We start from the raw sequence: 19,064 nt of genomic DNA, 5'->3' as shown, positions 1-19,064 counted from the left end.
TGGTGATCAGTTTTTGATAAATTCTGGATTTGCCACATCTCCAGAAACTGTACAAATACAGTTCTTTGTTTTACTTATATTATTTATAACATGTGTATCACAAGGCAAATTTGCTTCATGCTTTTACTTCAGTAAAATGGAAATAAAAACCTTTCTCCGAAATCGGCACTAAAGTTGTTTTGAGTTCTTAATAGCAAGGAGATACATCCAACTAAAAGCAGAATGAACACAGTCATACTACACATCAAATCAAAATTATTTTCTTTATATCATCAGCAATGAGTAACCCCAGAGGTAGTATGGAAGAAACGAGCATGGATCCTATCAGGTCACAACCAATGAAGAAATTAAATTTATTTTTTCCTATGGTTTTGACCATAAATTGCTTTACATATTCAGGACCTGAATAAAAACCACTCTCAGCAGAAACCCTGGTCCATTAAATCAACTGACATATCAATTTACAACTTTCAGGACTGCAGATATAAAAAATGTAAAGTATAAAATTATGAAGTTTGAAATGGTTTTAATCATATTCATTAAAAATATTTACATTTCTCAGTACTTACTTGACAAAACCCCTTGCAATATAATTCTACTCTAAACTTTTATTTATAAAATGAGGCTCATTTATGAGATTTCAATGAATGTTATACTGCAAATTACTTACATTCTGTAAAATATTTTAAGAACTTTTCATATCTAAGGTAGTTTATATTGGATTATCTGAAACCCAATGGTGCCCACAGATGAGCTTCTTATAATTCTTTTCATTAATGCTTGGAAAGCACTGTGAAAATGAAAAGTGCTGTTAAGTGCTATCATCTCCCTTAAATTTTCACTTATACTGTGTGCACATTGTGAAATAAACACATATGCAGCATGTCCATGTTTTGATATGTATTTTTATTTCCCTGCAGTTTTCACTTATCAAGAACAAGTAACAGGGAAAGTTGTCTGAACTAGTGCATAAACAAACATTCTGAAACACCACTACACGTATCTAATATACAAGAACCGTATAAAAAAAGTCACTAAAACACTACACTGTGAAGGTGTCCAACGCTTACAGTCAGACGTTTTCCAACCCGTTACTTGCCTTGTAGCCACAGGAAAACTCTCCAAAACTGAAAAGACAAAATCTTGCCACGACCCCCCCCCTCCCAGCACCCGGGATGGCTCGATATCTAGACCTCCAATGGTTACTGCAATCACACAATGCAGTACATACCTGGCAAAATATCCTTTATGTGGTGTGGTACAGGTAAAGCCAGTTAAAATATGCAGTCTTCAGATAAAATGTAATCCTTGAAAAATGTTCATACCTGCACAGTTTAAATGTGCTAGATGCATAATTTTTCCTAGTCCTTTTTTCTGTGTAATCATTTTTTATAAACTGGTATTATAAATAGAAATATACATTCAAAATATATGGAAAAGTGAGTTACTACATTAAATTTGCATGTATCGATCCATCCCTTTCCCCTGCACAGTAATAGAAAATACTATTTTGCCTTGAACTTCATATTTGACAGTGAAATGCCACTAAAGTATTTACCAAAAAGTCCATCTAGTCAAATTGTGAAACAAAATGAACCAAGTGAAAACTTTACAGTTCCTTTAGAAAAAAATTACAAGAATTTCATTTCCTAGCTATGAATCTTTAACTTTTTAGACACAAAGTTGGATTTATTTTTTACAAGATACAAAATGTAAACATGGCAAAATAAATAGTTAAAACAAGTGATGCAGGATCCCATTTCATGCTCATGATCCCATTAAAGAATTATTTTTTAAAATCCATTCAGTTGCAAATTCAAGTGCAAAAGCATGATGATGAATATCTACTATTCAAGTAACAGAAATAATATTGATGATACAAATAAACTATATTACAAGGTAGTGATTTTCCCAATTTTACAAAATATACATCATATATCGATTTAACATCCGATATACTCTTGTCCATTTAGGTCCATTGTTACGCTCTGTGATCCACAGAGTGTCGCCTTTTGCATTCAGCTGGAATATGAATGACTGCACACCATCAGCACAGGTCAAAGCCACATGTTTTAGGTTATGTCACTTCCATAGCTACTGTTGTCTCTGCTATTCCATTTAAACCCAATCTTTCTGGTTCATGGTTCTCTCTATAATAAGGCAAAGAGTAAAATAAACATTAATACTCTCTAGAATATGATGTGTATCACTTAGTATTTATAGATACATTTTTATGTAATTACAACGAAACATATACTGCAGAAGAACATCTCCCATTTTTTACAATTTCTATATAGGAATGAGGAAAAGTTTTCTTCAGCTAAAAAATCCTAGTAATTCCTAAGAACTTGATTATAACTATTTACTTAGGAAAGACAGTAATTTAACACAATATTTCAGTAGAAGCCAATGATAAATTACTTATGAAATATGTAACATATGACAATCCAAGTGTTTTTACAATAGATGGAGCATATGATGCTCAAAAAGAATAATCATTTGGAGCACAATATTACTTAAATTATTTTCCACTATAGTTTAATTTTACAGGTTTAAGGTCATGTAGTTATTAATCCATGCAAATCAATTTTTTTGATTCTCACGCATTAGTGTTATAGAAAGAAAAAATCTGAAATACATTATCATGGATTTAGTTAATTCCAGAATATTCTCAATTTTAAAATATACATAGAATAATTTACTTTCCCTTTGTGTATAATATTGAAGAAAATACAAATTTTGATTTGAAAACTAAAGCTCTGGAAGCTAATAACAACTCTAGCCTTCTGGACTGTCTACACTACAAAGAAGTAATAGAAGAATAAATGAAGCTTCTAAAATAGACTGATGTATTTTTTCAGTTTGATGGTTCCCAAGTTGATGTGGGGTTTTTTTCCTTGTTTTTTTTACAGTTCTGATTGGCATTTAAACATCCTACCAGTGACCTCAAACAAATGATCTACGTCACAGAGCTTTAGACTAAGCAGATATTCAGTATCTGTTGAAAAGCAAGTCAATCAATTGACAAGACATCTATTGCCTGAGCGGTTAAAAAAAAAAAAAAAAAAAAAGAAAAAAAAAAAGTCGTTCTCCTCCCACAGGATAGCCAGCAGAAAGGGACAGAATGATACTTGAAACACACACAAACACACACAAACACACACACACACACACACACACACCTTGCTATGCTGCTGATGGCACTGCTAGGAGTAACCTTTGGCACTCTGTCCATACTGGCAGCAACTGTGGCAAGTTTTAAGGCTGTTGGCGATGGTGCTGAAGTCCGTGTATTGATATGCACATTGACTGGAGAAACAACACTGACGTTATTGAGGTGCACTGCATTTGTCAGGCAGGAATTGTTCATGGGAAGTGTTTGAGGACTGCTTGTGCACAATGCTGGGATTAAGTGGTTTGTAGTGGTGTGGCCAACTGTCCTTACAAGTTGTACAGCTGAAATCCCTGGGCTGGATGATAAAGCCATGTTGGTGGAGTATAACGTTTTAGAGGTTCCTGAAGGAGAAGGAAAAAAAAAAATCGTTCCATTCAAGTCATGAGACATTAAACTTTTTAAAAAATTAAGAGCTTAAAAATAAAAAGAAATGCAAACATTTGTAATCTAGTTAAATACCAAATTGACCTTCCACATAACGGCCTCTCCAAAGAGACCTTCTGATTGGTAACATATTCACCTGTTACAACCCCAAAGACACCCTCTTTCTACTAGCCTACACAAAAGGGTTTGCAAAGTATTTTGCTGCCTCCATATTTGGAAACTGTATAATAGGACAGAGAGGTCCTCTCTGGAGATTGAGGGCAGGTGGAGATGAAGGTTGGACTTCCACTAGAATTTACACATGCAAGAACATCAGTAAGGAAGTGCAATCACAATCACGGGTATATGTAAAAGCAAGAGGAAAACCCTAGGGTCTGAGCAGTAGTTGAGGACTGATAGGAACAGCAAATCTTTGAGGACTCGGTAGTAAGCAGCAGAAATACGTTCACAGCAATGCTGTATTTCATGAGAAGGAGTCAGAGAAAGCAGGTCTGTGAGTATGTAAGCCTGGGAAGGTAAACCCAATTTCCAATTTACTGATAAACTGTATTTTGCCTTTTTATAAATGTATAAATGATTCAACGATGATGGTTAGCAATTAGCTCGATGTGTTTCCTAAGATGTGAGGCAACTGACAGTATGTGGATAAAACGAGGCAGGGTGAAGTGTTACATAGGTAGGAATCCAGTGGGTGTGGGAGGAAACAGGGAGCAGGCTCTATGTGAATTCTAGAAAACATCCAGCTATTCCACCATACATATCCATAGATATTACGAAGAGTACAGATTGATTTCTTGTACGATGTTTTCCCTTGGATTTGAAAACCAAAAACCATACCTCAAATCACTGAGTTGCAACTTTGAGCTAGTAAGTATCACATGAAACAACAGGCTTACCTGAAGGCTGGACTACACCGTTTATGTTGTTGTGGCCGGTGTTCTGTTCCTTGGTTACCTCACTGCGACTTGGAACAGGTGCACTGACCACCGCAGATGCAGCAAAATGGGCGCTGGCTGAGTCAAGTGTTTTAGACATACAGTCAGAGGTGCTTGAGCCCTACAAAACAAACAAAATTAAACTCTCAACTTTTTAGACATGAGTTCACGAACATGTTAAGAAAAGAGCAAACTCAAGAGGCTGCTGCCTTTTTCATCTTGAACAGTTACAGGTGTTTAGGTTAAGAGATCTCCATAGACTATTTTCATCATATGAAACAGGAAAGTGACTAAAAACTGGGAAGAAATTACTTATGAGAAAGAGCTAGGGTAGTGAACAACCGCAACCTTTAATGCCCTATTCATTTTTCCAGTAAGTGTTAATGAATGCCTTTAAAAATACTTGACAGTCTACATACTATGGGCAAAATGAAATAACAGAGATGACTAACAGCCATTTTTGTCCCAATGTAAAACTGTGTCTTAGCCTAACGTTTCAGTGGGTTGGAAATACCTGAGATTCAGAAAAGGCAAACAAAGGCAAATTTAATGGTCATATTCCTTTTGATTCTGTATTAAACTGCTTAGCTGTTACGAACAGCTTTTTAGTGGCTTAAACAACATAAGTTTATTCTCATACAGTTCTGGAGGCCAGAAGTCCAAAATCAGTCTTATAGGCTCATATCAAGGTGTTGGCAGGGCTTTTTTCTTCTGGCAATACAGTTTTATAAGGTATTTTTACTCTTATCCCAACTGTCAATCATTTAATGGTGCCTAGGAAAACCTCACCTCGTGGCAATTTTTTTTTCTTCAGGGAAATGTGATTCAAATAGGCAAAGGGCTATGTTGTCTGGATTTATGGCACAAGTCGAGACAATTACCTCTCAGCTCATGGGGCACGTTCACATGGCACTTAAATGCACAGGTTAGGAAGGAGTTAGGATAGTCCTATCCTTGATAAAAATATTTCTGGGGGAGTAGGGGTGGGGGATGATGGTTCTAAGAGAATATAATTACTTCTAAGAATTCTTAATAACCCTTCCAAAAATATGTACTTATTTCTTTCCTAAATTAAAAATACTATATTTGGCTCTAGTGCTCCTCTCATAAAATATAAACTAGTCACTTAAAATTATGTAAATTAACTGAAAAGACACTTAGGTTTGATCTCCAGAATCAAGAGTGGCAATGACAAGGTTATCTTCTGTGACCTGACTAAAATGTTTTAAAAAAAGACATAATTATGAAAGAAAGGAATAGATATAACCATGATTAAAAGACAGGTTTACCTGTGCTTTTGGATGTGTCTGTTGCGAGGAATGCTGAGATTGCTGTTTCTGCTGAAGCTGAGCAAGTTGCTGCCTTTGCATTTGAACTAACTGCTGCTGATGAGTCTGAAATTGCTCTTCCGTGATACCCCCTGTCACTGGAAAAGGACATTAATTTTAGAAATACGTATGTTTTACAGTACCTTTAACAACACAAGTAGAATACAATATGAAGTTATTCCACGATTAAGATGAAAAGCAATTTCAAATCACACTATACATCAGCAGCAAAGAACCGAATAAAAACGACCAATCTTTCAGCCAAAGTGGCTTATGCTAATATCTATGACCTTTTAATGTCACATGCTAAAAAAGTTCCTATATGTAGATTTTACTGTATAATGTAGTTCCAATATAAGGATTCTCCCTTTTATTCAGACTTAAACCATAGTTTAAGCCAAAAGATTTGATGTCTAAAATAAGTCCTATCTATAAAAACACGGGCTGGAAATCAGAGAAGTGTTCAGCATCCTCAGATGTAATCAACTATGCTGTTACCAACTGTTAAAAGTTACTAAATGTCAAATAAAAAGAAGACATTTAAAACTTTTATTTAAGAAATTACTTAAAGAAATGTAAACAAACTTTCGTTCACCGATATTTAAGGAGATCACTGATAAACTGATTTAGAGGACACAAAGCTATCTCCACAGAAGTCAGTATGTTATTAGAGTCACAAAACATTAAATCACATCAGAATACATGTACTACTAGAGTAATTTTACTCTATTTTTCTTTATTGCTTTCTTTCCTCTCTCCCAACTATTTCACTTAATCAACAAGTATTTACTATCTTTGATGAAAAGTGCTGCATTAAGAGTTAAGAATGAATACAGGGAAAAAATAAATTAAAAAGAGGGTCCCTGCTATAAACTCCTACAGTGTAGTTGGGAAGAAAAGATACATATAAAGAAATACCAACTAATATGAGTCAACCTTTAAATGTAATCTAGCTATCTAATCAATATGACCTGAAGGAGTTTAGATAGGAGACTATACCTTCAACCTATGTTACTTAACTAGCCCCCATCCCCAAGTTTTCCATTTAGTATGATCATAAATGAGAAATTAAAAAAAAAATTTTGATGGTAAATTAGACATATAACAAGTTATGCAAAGTACAGCTTATTTTCTATGAAAAAGGAAATAGGCCCCAGAGATGGACAAAGCTTTAGATATACCTTCATTTCGGTTCTACAATGTTATCATTAAAATTAATATTGGACTATCAGGAAAAAACAGTTCTGAGATAGCAATTTTATTTTTAGAAGATTAAAAAACCTGGGCCTATGATAGTGCTCACTCTAAAATTTTACTATTACCTGTATTTTTGAAGTACACATTAGTTATCTTACTGAATTACCAACAAAATCAAATGTCTTTCTTTGCACATGTTAAGTTCACTGCAAGTGTTCTATTTTTAAATGAAAAAAAAAAATTTAATCCTAGATTTAAAATCTTCAAAATGAAATGAAAATGTGAAGTATTCATGAATTTCCAGCAGTTTGAAAACCTTGGGAAAGAGATGAAAAATAGTTTATTAGATACAAAGACAGGAAGGAAAAACTTAAGTTAAACCCAAATAAATCTGTTTAAGTCCTATGTGTATAAACAGTGTACCAATTCAAAAGAAATGGACTTGGAATCTGGTGTATGGTCTACTTCCTCAAATTCAGCGTTATGTGTGTCCAGAGCTAAGGTTTATGTTGTGATGAAAAGGTGAGAAGTCACAGTGGTTAATTTTAAGTGAGGAATAAACCAAATAAAGAGAATACACTTTTAGTAGCTATTTAAAAATTGAGAGAGAAATGAGAATCTTTTCTTTCTCCAAAAGCTTTTAAGTCAGACAATTATAAAATCTTACTAATCAGAATAAAGTATACATATAAATTACTCAAAAGAACAAATTGTATTCTTTTAATAAAAAAATTACTTTTGGTTAGTAGTCATTAGCTAACAAAGTGTTGCCTACTAGAGGTATTCTACTTGCTTTTATAAAAAGAGGATCACTTTATGTAGCTATTAAAAAGGGATGCTAATAAAATTTCCTGTTTTCTGGGGGAATATGTCTACTTACTGCCCTGACTTGTTGAAACCATTAATTTGCTCAGGAACCCCATCCTTTTCCCCATAGAAAACTCATAAAATCCCAGCCAAGACGCAATTGAAATTACTCAAATTAATGTTCAAGTGTTGCCTAACTTTTTAAAACTCAGGCTGACTTTGATACCAAAATTCTCATCCCTGATTCTGTTATTAGTTGAAAACCACTGATATAAAACTTAATTCCAAAATATGGATATGCTTAAAATACTACATTCATTTTTTTCCTCTTCGCCCTCACCTCAAGCTCATCATGTTGGATTCACTCTTGACATCTAGTTCTTTTTTTACTAAAAGGTGTTTTGTGCTTGAAAAATGCTTATATTCCCCATTCAGAATTTTCTAGAGCATTAAACACTTTTAGACAAAAATAGCAATTAGTAATCATGACACAGAATTGGAACACATACAAAACATCCTCCCTAACTGACCTCTTTCATTTTGTTAGGGTGAATGGAAAGTGGTAAGAAATGTATGGTTTTAATGACACAGACACAGTATTGAATTATCATCTTCAGGGTTGACTTACTAGTAGGTGGAGGATGGTAATTTAATTGAAAGCACCTTCTCCACTAATTATTTTTCCTTTCATAAATTACTGAAATATTTCCATAAGAAATTTATTTCTTACATTGGCTTTGAGTTACCAAGAGGCAAGCATTAAAATAACACCAGGAAAAGGGCATACTTAACAGTGTGAACAAATCTCTTTAGGAACGAGATACAGAATAGGGGTCCAGCTATGGATGGGTGGTAGTGGCATAAAGGGGAAGTGGGAATGTATGAAAAGAGAAACGATATCTGCTTCTCTTGCTTAGGGCCAAGCCAAGTTCTTTCTACTAGTTGCTCTCATGAGTTGCTAGCTTAAAAGTAAAATTCATGCTGGTCATCAATCTCCCCTACCCCACACCTCCAAGTCCTGTCAGTTTAAAAGTAACCACACTCTGATTGTTTTGTGAAGGCAATATTTCACTATTCCAGACAGACAGGAAGTGTTCCTTTCCCTAAATAATGAGTTTTGCAAATCTCCCTGGGTAACACATTCTAATAGGTCACATATTACAGAATTTCCCCTTTTACGTATGCAAATATGTCATTCTGTACATTAGTAACACACCCGCGTTTCTAAATATTTTGTGTCTATAACTGACAGTCTGTTTTTCACTAAAGCCTCTAACCTTTCTGGCTATCTTCGTACCTGGCTCTTTACCTATCTTGGGCGTATCAGTCTGATTTACTCCTCAAATGAATCCATGTACTTTTTCTTAGAACACCTGTCACCATCCTTAGAATGTTGATTCTGTTTTCAAAGATCCTAGGTATCCCTCATTTCTTTCTTCACCTTTCAGGCATGTGGTTCCTATAAGGTGTTCTGCTAGGTTGGTCCCTCATCACCTTTCCCCCTCATAATCTGACAGTGATCCATCAAAAACATACTCTAGGTATCTCCACTAGATTTTACACTGGTGTATTGATTCTAAAGCCCTAGATCACTGTTCCTTAAACTTGGGCCCACGGAGAATATATTCTTGAGTATGTGTGAAATCTTTACAAGTATTTGTCAACTTTGTATTGATGTTTCATTGATAAACTAATAAAAAGAAAAATCTAATCAAAACACGTTCTGTATTTTCTGGATGACCACCCCACAACAGAATATAAACATATGATTTTTGTGCTTGTACCTGCTGCCTTTTTAAAATAATCTTTTAACTTTTAATGCAGTGTTTCTCAAAGTGGGCTAAGATGATGTATTCTTGGGAAGCCATGAATTTTAAAAATTACTAGCTTAGACCAAGTTTTTGTAGCTTAATGAAGAACATCTAATGTGGTAGTAAAGATTATCTAAAAATCGAAATGAATATATTATTCAGCACTTCTTCATCTACCAGGCAGGTCTTTGTTATAAAAGTTTTAATACATGCTTTGTTGAAGCAATGCTGACTATATGCAATTTTTGTTTGTTTTAAAAGCTAGATCTGGGTCTATGTGGAGGGGGAGAGAGATCCTATTTTAAACCTTCTAGGTCATAGCAAGGAATCAGATAAAAGTTCACATAAAACCACTGGAGCTACTCTGAGGACAAATCTTCCAATCCATGAAAGACGACATTACCTGTCCAGGACTACACATCCTGTAATGTAACTAATGAATAAACTGCAAAACTGTGGGGATAATAATGAGGGTGAAGATGGGAGGTGAGAGAGTGAAGGGGGTGGGGAATGAGGAACAAAGGAGATGTGAAGATAAAGAAAACAGACTAAAGATCCATTTAAACTTCCGACATCCAAGCTAAATAGTTATAATTGAAATTTCAATATTATTTCCTTTAGCAGTCAAACTAAAATCTTTTAAACTCCTGAAGTGTGAATCCATTTCCCACCTTTAGAAGTGACTCTAACTAAAAAAATAAATCCTTGTGAGTACCTTAGCTAGTTGTTAAAAACATAGTTTTACCTTTCTTAAAACTTTTATGCTTGCAAACATTTTATGGCAATTTAAAAAAGAATGGGAAAAGACACTGGAAAAATTAAAAACCAGGAATTTCTCTTGGAAAACTGCCCAAAATGTTGCTGATTTTACAAACTGGTAATATTAAGATATTTGAAGCTGGTCAAAAGCTTCAAGAAGAGTTGCTGGTATCTATCTGTTCAGTATACAAGACAAATGAGAAAAGAAAAAACATGTTAACTTGCAACCATACATTAGTCTAAACCAAGATTAAATGTAAATTAATCCTTAAAGATGCTAAAAAAAAAAAAAAAAAAAGCAAATTAATCCGGCCCTTCAAGTCTGAACAAGCAATGTTATTTTTAGATGTGAAATATATTTTTTTAAGGTTAGGATTTAAGAATAGTATCTCAAAAGAATAGTTAAATACTGCAGTTTCAAATGACTGAAAACTTTACCACCTATTTATATAAAGAATATAATATCTGTCATGTATAATCCATGTATAAGCTCCTTGAAGGTAAGGATTATTGTCTTCTAAAACTTTGCAACTTTGAAACACTTAACATAGTGCTTTGCATATATCAGATCCTACATAATTATGTATAAACTTAATTTTCCTTGGTTATCCACTTGCTATGTTCAGCACATCTATCTTTCCTTTCTGTCCTGCTTCTATTCTTTGAGAAGAGATTTTCAATTAAGAAAACATACTTTTATTTAACAGTTAACTAAATGAAGTCTTTAGTTTTAGTTCTTACTAATAACTATGACACACAGTTCTATTTGTTTCCCTTTAAGTCCATTCAGTACCGTATCGAAAATAATAATTAGAATACATTCAGGACACAGGGATTATGACTTGAAAAACATTAACTGGGTTATGAACAACATAAAAGTAAGAAAATACTTTGCCATTGGCCCTCAAGTTCAAGGTATTTTTTTTTAAAGAACTAAGTAACTTGTGATACAAATAAATATTATTGTCAAGTATATCAGGTTTCTATTTCTTTTCTCCCCATTATTTATTTATTTCTAAAATTTTTATTGGAGTATAGTTGCTTTACAATGTTGCGTTAGTTTCTACTGTACAGCAAAGTGAATCAGCTATACGTATACGTATATACATATACGTATCCCCTCTTTTTTGGATTTCCTTCCCATTTAGGTCATCACAGAACACTGAGTAGAGTTCCCTGTGCTATACAGTAGGTTCTCATTAGTTATCTACTTTATACATAGTATCAATAGTGTATATATGTATATATGTCAGGTTTCTATTTCTGATTAAACCCTTTATTTGCTGGGATTTCCCAGCTGTGAAACAGAAAATTCAGTACTTGACTCTCTGCCAGGTAACTGATGAATATCAGTCCTGTTACTCTTAAAGACATGCATGCTCTCCTGATCAAGTCCACGAAGAGTAAGCAGAAGGCAAAAGTGTTAGACACACAGATTAAAAGAAACCAAATGTATGAAGCTTCAATTCTTTTGTACATGTCCATCAAATATAAAAATATAACTTAAAAAAAATTCCTATAACCTTCTCTTTAGGTAGAAAAGGAATTTCTATTAATATTTACTGAATTATAACTGAATCCACTTAAAATGATCTATCCAGAACTGAGAAACTATGTAATGAATATAACTGGTAGAGGTGGGTACTTAAAACTGCCACGGGCGAACTCCCTGGCAATCCAGTGGTTAGGACTCCACACTTTCACTGCCGTGGGCCCAGGTTTGATCCCTGGTAGGGGAACTAAGATCCTGCATGCGGCATGGCGCGCCCCATACAAACAAAAATACTGCCATCGCTTTTCAGTTGTTTACAAAACTGCTGTTAAAAAGACTTGTTTCATTATGAATTTATACACTGTGCCTAATATTTGAAACAAAAGAAATTTGTTGAAAACAAAACACCTTGTGGCCTCAATGACTAGAGGGTCATAGTTAGCAGAGAAAAAAACTTGAACAAAATCCTTTACTCTAGTAATAAATAATTAAATACATATTTGAAAGACCTGACTCTAAAACATTGGTTCTAATGTAGCTTAGCTGTTGCTTAAACCTTGAAATTTTTTAAGGGAAGAAAGAAATGGTACTAAGTTGAGACATAGTACCATTACATAACATACATAAGCATAAGGCAGGAAAAAATTACACAGACCAAAACTACTATTTTTTTTCTGATGGTAGGGGAAAGGCAAAAATAAAAAAAGTCTTATTATCTACGATGTTAGCATTGCATATTTGTGATTTAAGTTCCCTGAGAAGTGCATGCACGCCTAAAATAATACTTTAAATGCTTATTTTATGCTGATATATGGTAGTGTCATAAAATTCTAGAACTGATTGTATAGAATTATTTATGTTACATTCTGAATCCATACATACACAGTACTGATGATACAATAACATGTGCAACAAATATTTTCTGGAAAACAGTCGAGTCACATAGATCTGGAGTGTATCAGGAATGTACAGTAGAAAGCTGCAAATATTTGGCCATATTCAACTTAAGAAGGAACATATTAACATCACTTTTTTGTTATGGTATTCATTGGTAGAGAAAAAATTCAATCTATGGTCAAATCTAATTATAAATGCCTACATATGATGGTTTTAAACTCACTTTTTGGCACAAACTATTGTGAGTAATTTTTGGTACAGGAATTCCAGTTAAGTTAAATAATTTGAACAATGTCTTAGAGTTGGCTCAAAAAAAGATTTGACCTAATATTCGTCAACTTCCTACTATTTTTAGATATCTAAGAATCCTGCAACCTGAAGTCATAATAGGTATTTATCCATTTGAGCTTCAAAAGGTCATTAAACTTCACAGACTCATGAACTTTATATAACGGGATGCCATTTTCCTTACCTAAATTCGTTTGGGAGAAAATTAACCAACTAATTTGGAGAAATGATATGCCACCTTCCAATCATTCAAACAAATCCAATTTTCCATAACAACCTTTAAATAGATAAATGTCTAAGTCAAGTTTGAAAATAAACAGTTCAGTAATTAAAAAAGACGGAACACTATTGAGACCAAATGTCAACCTAAAATGATTTAAAATCACTTTGAAGAAGTTTAACATAACAATTTTGCATACTAAAATGCACCATCTAGGAAATAATATAGAAATATATACATTTTAGAGAAAGAAAGAATATCAACAGTATAAGTCAAACCACATCTAGCTTTGCCTCTGTATACCACGCATTTTTTTGCAATGTATACATTACAAAGACATTTATAAATTCTACATACTTGTATACATGTGATAAAGAGAAGACTATCCACAGAAGAAAGCAAATCAAAATTACATTTTAGATTCTCTAGATGTTATACATTATTTTACAAGGCCTATGTATATTAATTTGAATACAATGTCTCTTAAGAGGAAAAAAACTTTCCAATCTCAATTAGAGAGGTAAGTTATCAGACCAAAATTACAACTATTCATAGGGAACCTCTTTAAAAATCATTTTTCAGAAAGAAAGCTTTTAATGGTACTCCTGAGGAGCAATGCTTACATTTAAGCAAAGTTAATACAAGAAAATGAAAATTTTCTTTAACAAAAGCAGACAGTATTGTGCTATGATGATCTGACAGCAGCTTAGAACCACTTTGCCCATAGGGAATTCCCTATGCATTGTGCCTACACATTCACCATACCAGGCACACACATTCAAAATACAAGCCAGTGGTTTTATAGGTATCAGTTAGGACATTTTGGTTAAAATGTGAACCACCATAACAGAGTTTAGTTTCTTAGGTTGGAAAAAAAATGTAATAGGTTAAGATAAAGTTCCTTTCCTCGGTAGGATCATGGAAATAAACCTTCAAAATTCACCCTGAGAGTCTATTTAGTGGATAATGAAAAATGAAGGAGAAGAGGATATACTTTGAACAAAGTGACAACTTACCTGATATGCCATTCTTGCTGGTGTTCAATAAAGCTACAGATGCTGCAGAAACTCTTTTATTGTTCACAGTCTGCCCTGGTTTTCTTGAGGTACATTCTTCACTATCACTGTCCTGTAAATTTAGTAGCCTTGGCTGGAAACACTGTAGTCGACATGATCTGATATTGCTTAATATTTCAGAAAGGGACAGTCTATTCTCACAATGTTTATTGGAAGCATTGGTCCGAGAGAAATTAGAAGAAAAGTCTGTAGTTTGGGAAGAGCTTGAAAAACCATTCAGCATTTCGGGGTCTATCTGTTTCAGGACTGGGTCATGTTCTGTGGATATCCGGTCCATTATGACCCTGAAAAGCAATATAAAGCCAAATATTACCTAGAAGAACTTAATAACATTTTCTTTACACCTTCCCTTCCAGCCTGTAAACAAAAACCAGGTCAAAACAAATAGTTTACCTTCCACCTCTGCCAATTCGCCTCCTTGCAAATCCTATGCATCTTCTCGGGACTGTGAGCATGGTAAGGCAGTGCCTGTATCGCAGCTTATCCAAATCTACCAGTTCTGAATTTTCAAATGAATGGCTAGTTTGGTCCAAACGGGGCTGCAAAAAAAAAAAATAAATAAAAATTAAAAACAAAAACCCAAAAACTCATGGAATGATTCTGAAATGAAGAAAAGTTAAATCATGATAAAAATAAAGTAAATACAGCATTAGCAGAGCAATTAAAATTTAGATATAAAACTTTAAAATTAGGGTTTAGATATTAACCAGGTAAAATTCTATAAAATTGACTCAAAAGTTCACTCACCAAAATAACTCAAACTAAATTTAGTTCATGACTACAAATACATTTAAGATAATATTATATTTTAAAAGAAATATATCTTTAAAGAATAATGTGGCTTTTAACATTTATGTAGAAAAGAAGAGATAATGAATTTAGTAATGAAGTTAGTAATTTATAGACTTCCCACAGAGATAAACTAGAAGGAAATTTTTTGGAATAAAAATTGCACTTCAAGAAGGTACGCATGGGTCAAATTCATACGTCCTCTTTACTTGTAAGAACATACAGTCCATTTCTTTGCCTTCCTATTTCTTCTAGCATTCTATTTTTCTATGTTACCACTTTCTGTCTCCTTTTTCTCAAACACATAACTTATAAACAATTCTCTACACCTCTCCTACATTAAATACACACACACACACACACCTGAAAAAGCTATAAGTGATATGTTTACCATAATGCAACAAGACAAAAGGTCTCCAAAAGCCATATATGAGAGCCATCCTCACTACTCCATCGTTACACCTTACTTGAAACCTTAGCATCTGGGAGTGAGGGTCATTCCTTGATATAATCTGCACCAAAACTTGACTTAACAGCACAAAGCATTTTCTAAGTGGGACAAAAAGTTATGAATATAATTATTTGACAATATATTGCCATGGGGGGGGGGTTTAAAAATGATTCCTTTATGTTTGATACTTACTGGGTTTGTATGGAAAAGATGGGCTTGCCCAAAAGTAAATTTCAATAAACACTCATCAACCATCTAGGGTTCCATTAGAGATTCTGGGCTCACCTAACTCCAGCAACGACATAGTGAGTAGCTGTCGTAACTGCTGAAGCTATAGTTAAAGCCCAAAGTGAGCTAGATTCCTAAAGTATGAGCAGTTATCATTTCCAAATAAAGGGTTCTGATCTCCTTTGAAAGGACTCAGTACCTTCGAGCATCTTTTACTGGTATCTGCATAGGGGATATTAAATAAAAAGTGCTGATTGACTTCCCGTTTTTAGATCAAGACTAAGTCACCTTGACATGAGTTACCTGTTAATTCCAGTTCACAAAAACACCACAAAAAATAAAGTTCTTACAGCATAATACTGGCATCCTGCCCGCCTCCTGAAAGCACAGGGACCATCAGGATCATTTTCTTCTTCGGGTTCTGATATTGGGGACGGTACCTAGAAAAAGAGGCATGAAGCATTCCATTTAGGAGTTAGCAAAAGTCAACAATCTTTGTAATGGTCTAAAATTAGAATCTGATCACAAACAGTGAATCACTCCTATATTACATACAGTAGGCAGTGAATTCCCCAAAACATTTAAAGATTAGCAAAATTTTTCTATGGTTAAAAATCATTATTCTTCATGGACTGGTTCTTGCAAGTAAGTTCACATGGTATTGCTTAACTATTTCTAAACATGCAAGGGCTATAGGCTTAAAAAGAATTAGTATGGTTTTTATATATCCCATTTACATTTTGTAAATATTGTATGTGGCCATAAATACTTTGTAATAATAGTTATGCTTCACCTATAAGTAGAGATGTTTTTACACAATAACTTTATTTCTCTATAATAAAGCCCAAAACTAGGAAGATAAAAAAAGGTTTATATGAATAGCCTCCCATCCCCAAAAGCCAAAAATGTCATACATTTCACTCAAAGGGGAGTCCCTTATTTCCCCACTCTTTTTTATAAATCACTTTTTAAATTTAGCAGATCAGAAGCAGAGAATCAGAAGAGGAAAGAGGACCCGCTAAAAGGTAAGCAGACTGGTTGCAGAGAGAAGTACTAAGCCCACCACCTGACAGCAAAAGAATAAAGACTTTCAAAAAGCTGTCACATATTAAAAAGCATAGGACCAAGTGATACTAGGTCAAATATCCCTATATAATCTGAGTGGACCTCTAGGGCAGCACTGATATATTATACAACAGCAAACTTTATAAATGTCATCAAAAACACATTAAGTGAAATACAAATATACTCTGATATGGCAGGGAAATAATATGGTTTAGATAAATTTCTACCCATAATGTTTAAAATTAAAAAAAAATAAAAGTTTTAGTACTTAAGTTTCAGTTGTCTCGCAATTTCACTTAGGAGTACATCTCTTTTTCTGACAACGCTGACTCAACCATATTTACTTGCAAATTACCTCACGAATCCCTCTCTTCCTATTTTGAGAGGAAAAATGCTTTCTCCACATTATTTCCAAACTGTGGTAATTACCACTGAGCAGGGTCATCCAGGGGAGAAAGGCATTTGTTTGAGGTTCCAATATACCTCCACCAACACTATGGGGGAGACACAGAAATAGTAAGCTGGGGCTAATTCTTCTTCCTGCGGAACCAAACCCAAACCTGCAATTTGAAAGGAAATCCCAAATGTGAATTTTACACTTTGGTTCCTTTACAAATCATCTACCTCTTCTAAAATATATACAGGAAGTGTCACAAAGCCTCAGAAATCTTTTGCATCCCTTCCTCCTGACTACCCCAGGAGGGGATTCCAGGATTTGGTCTGAGACATAGGAAGAGAGAGCTGATGTTAGGAGAATCAGAAGCATGATCGAGAAGAGACTGGGTTTTTATTCTGCTCTGCTGCAAATCAGTTGGAGAAGTCTGGTTAAAATGCTTGTTCTCTTAAGGCTCCCTATTCCTTTGTTCTTGTTTATTGGACAAAGAAGAAGCATATATTATTTTAATTATCTTTTTAGCAATAAAATCCTGATTTTGTAAGAGCTACATTCTAAATAGCTGCCTCACTGAATAATGTCCAACTTTAGGTACATGCCTACCTACAGTTTAGCAACAGGGGGATACCATTATAAAAATTAATGTTGTCAAAGACCTAAGGACTCAGAGGAACCTGAAAGTTTCGAAATGCAATTTCGTGTGGGAATGGGGACTATATGAATAAACATATGAAATTAGAACAGAAATGAAGATCCCTTAATAGATGAGGAATATATGACTAGTATGCTGAGTGTGTCTAACTATCAGGATGGATGGATTGATTCTAGCAATAAGGGAAAAGTTTCTACTGGACATAGGATCCCCTGGCATCACTCTTAAAGGGCTGGGAGTGTATAGCAAAACTTTACTGGCTTTTATAAATGCATTTATCTAACTATGTCATTTCTTACTTAAAATTCTTTAAGAACTTCCCAGTATATATAATGCAGATAGAGGCCATTTGCCATCTGACTACTACTCCAGGCATCATTCCGTTCACCTCTCTTCCCTTTTGTGTTTTATGTTCCAGCAATGCCAGACTGCTAGCAGTTCCCTCTAATATGCTGTTTTCTCTGCCTTGAGCCCTTCCCTACATCTTCTACCTGGGAAAGACCTACTATTTGTTCTCTCATTCCTTCAAAATGTCATCTAATTAACGTCCCATGACTATTCAAAGCCCTGCCTGAGTCTAACTACATGATCCTCTGACAATTTTAATAAATGATTTCATTTAAGTGCTTTTTAAGGGCATACGAAATTAAGCACATTTTTGTGCATTTGTTACAACACGTATGAATGCTAAAATATTATCTGGGGTAGAAAAACTAAATCATCTACAAAAGAATAAAACTAATATAATCTAGCCAAAGGGGACAAGTTTTATGTAAACTCTAGATTTTAAATAATTACAACAACAAGGTGTTTTATAAACTGTCTTGCTTCCAAACATATCTGTCATGTTGGTCAAAAAAAAAAATGTTTTTTAAATCAAGTAAGTCAGAATGTTAAAATATGATACAGCTTGTTATAGTACTCTCTTTAGGTTGCCTACAACATATGGAAAAGAAAAAAGGAGGGCATTGCTAGATCAGGTGCTAAACAATATATGTTTTAAATTGATCCTTTAATATATAAAATAAAGGTCTTGTTTTAAAGATAGCACATATGAAACAAAAATTAAGATTTTTAAACTGCAAACATTTTGCTATAAAACTGTTGTAATATAAC

General features: G+C 34.0%; 1 protein-coding gene across 2 annotated transcripts in view; it reads right to left on the bottom strand.

Annotated features, from left to right (window-relative positions):
- Nucleotides 1-244: 244 nt before the first annotated feature.
- The window catches only part of EPC2 (enhancer of polycomb homolog 2), a 112,456-nt gene continuing 93,636 nt past the window's right edge, over nt 245-19,064 (bottom strand). For both annotated transcript variants that reach the window (XM_036858209.1, XM_036858210.1), the window contains 7 exons: nt 16,188-16,277; nt 14,763-14,908; nt 14,310-14,653; nt 5,784-5,920; nt 4,456-4,615; nt 3,183-3,516; nt 245-2,150 (listed from right to left, as the gene is read on the bottom strand). In XM_036858209.1, the coding sequence (XP_036714104.1) occupies nt 2,078-2,150; nt 3,183-3,516; nt 4,456-4,615; nt 5,784-5,920; nt 14,310-14,653; nt 14,763-14,908; nt 16,188-16,277 (1,284 nt within the window). In that variant the 3' untranslated portion in view covers nt 245-2,077. The remainder of the gene's footprint in view (nt 2,151-3,182; nt 3,517-4,455; nt 4,616-5,783; nt 5,921-14,309; nt 14,654-14,762; nt 14,909-16,187; nt 16,278-19,064) is intronic.

Source organism: Balaenoptera musculus, chromosome 7 (genome assembly GCF_009873245.2).
Source record: "Balaenoptera musculus isolate JJ_BM4_2016_0621 chromosome 7, mBalMus1.pri.v3, whole genome shotgun sequence".
NCBI lineage: Eukaryota > Metazoa > Chordata > Mammalia > Artiodactyla > Balaenopteridae > Balaenoptera > Balaenoptera musculus.
The sequence above is the reverse complement of the archived record's forward strand: the minus strand, read 5'-3'. Positions and strand labels throughout refer to the sequence as shown.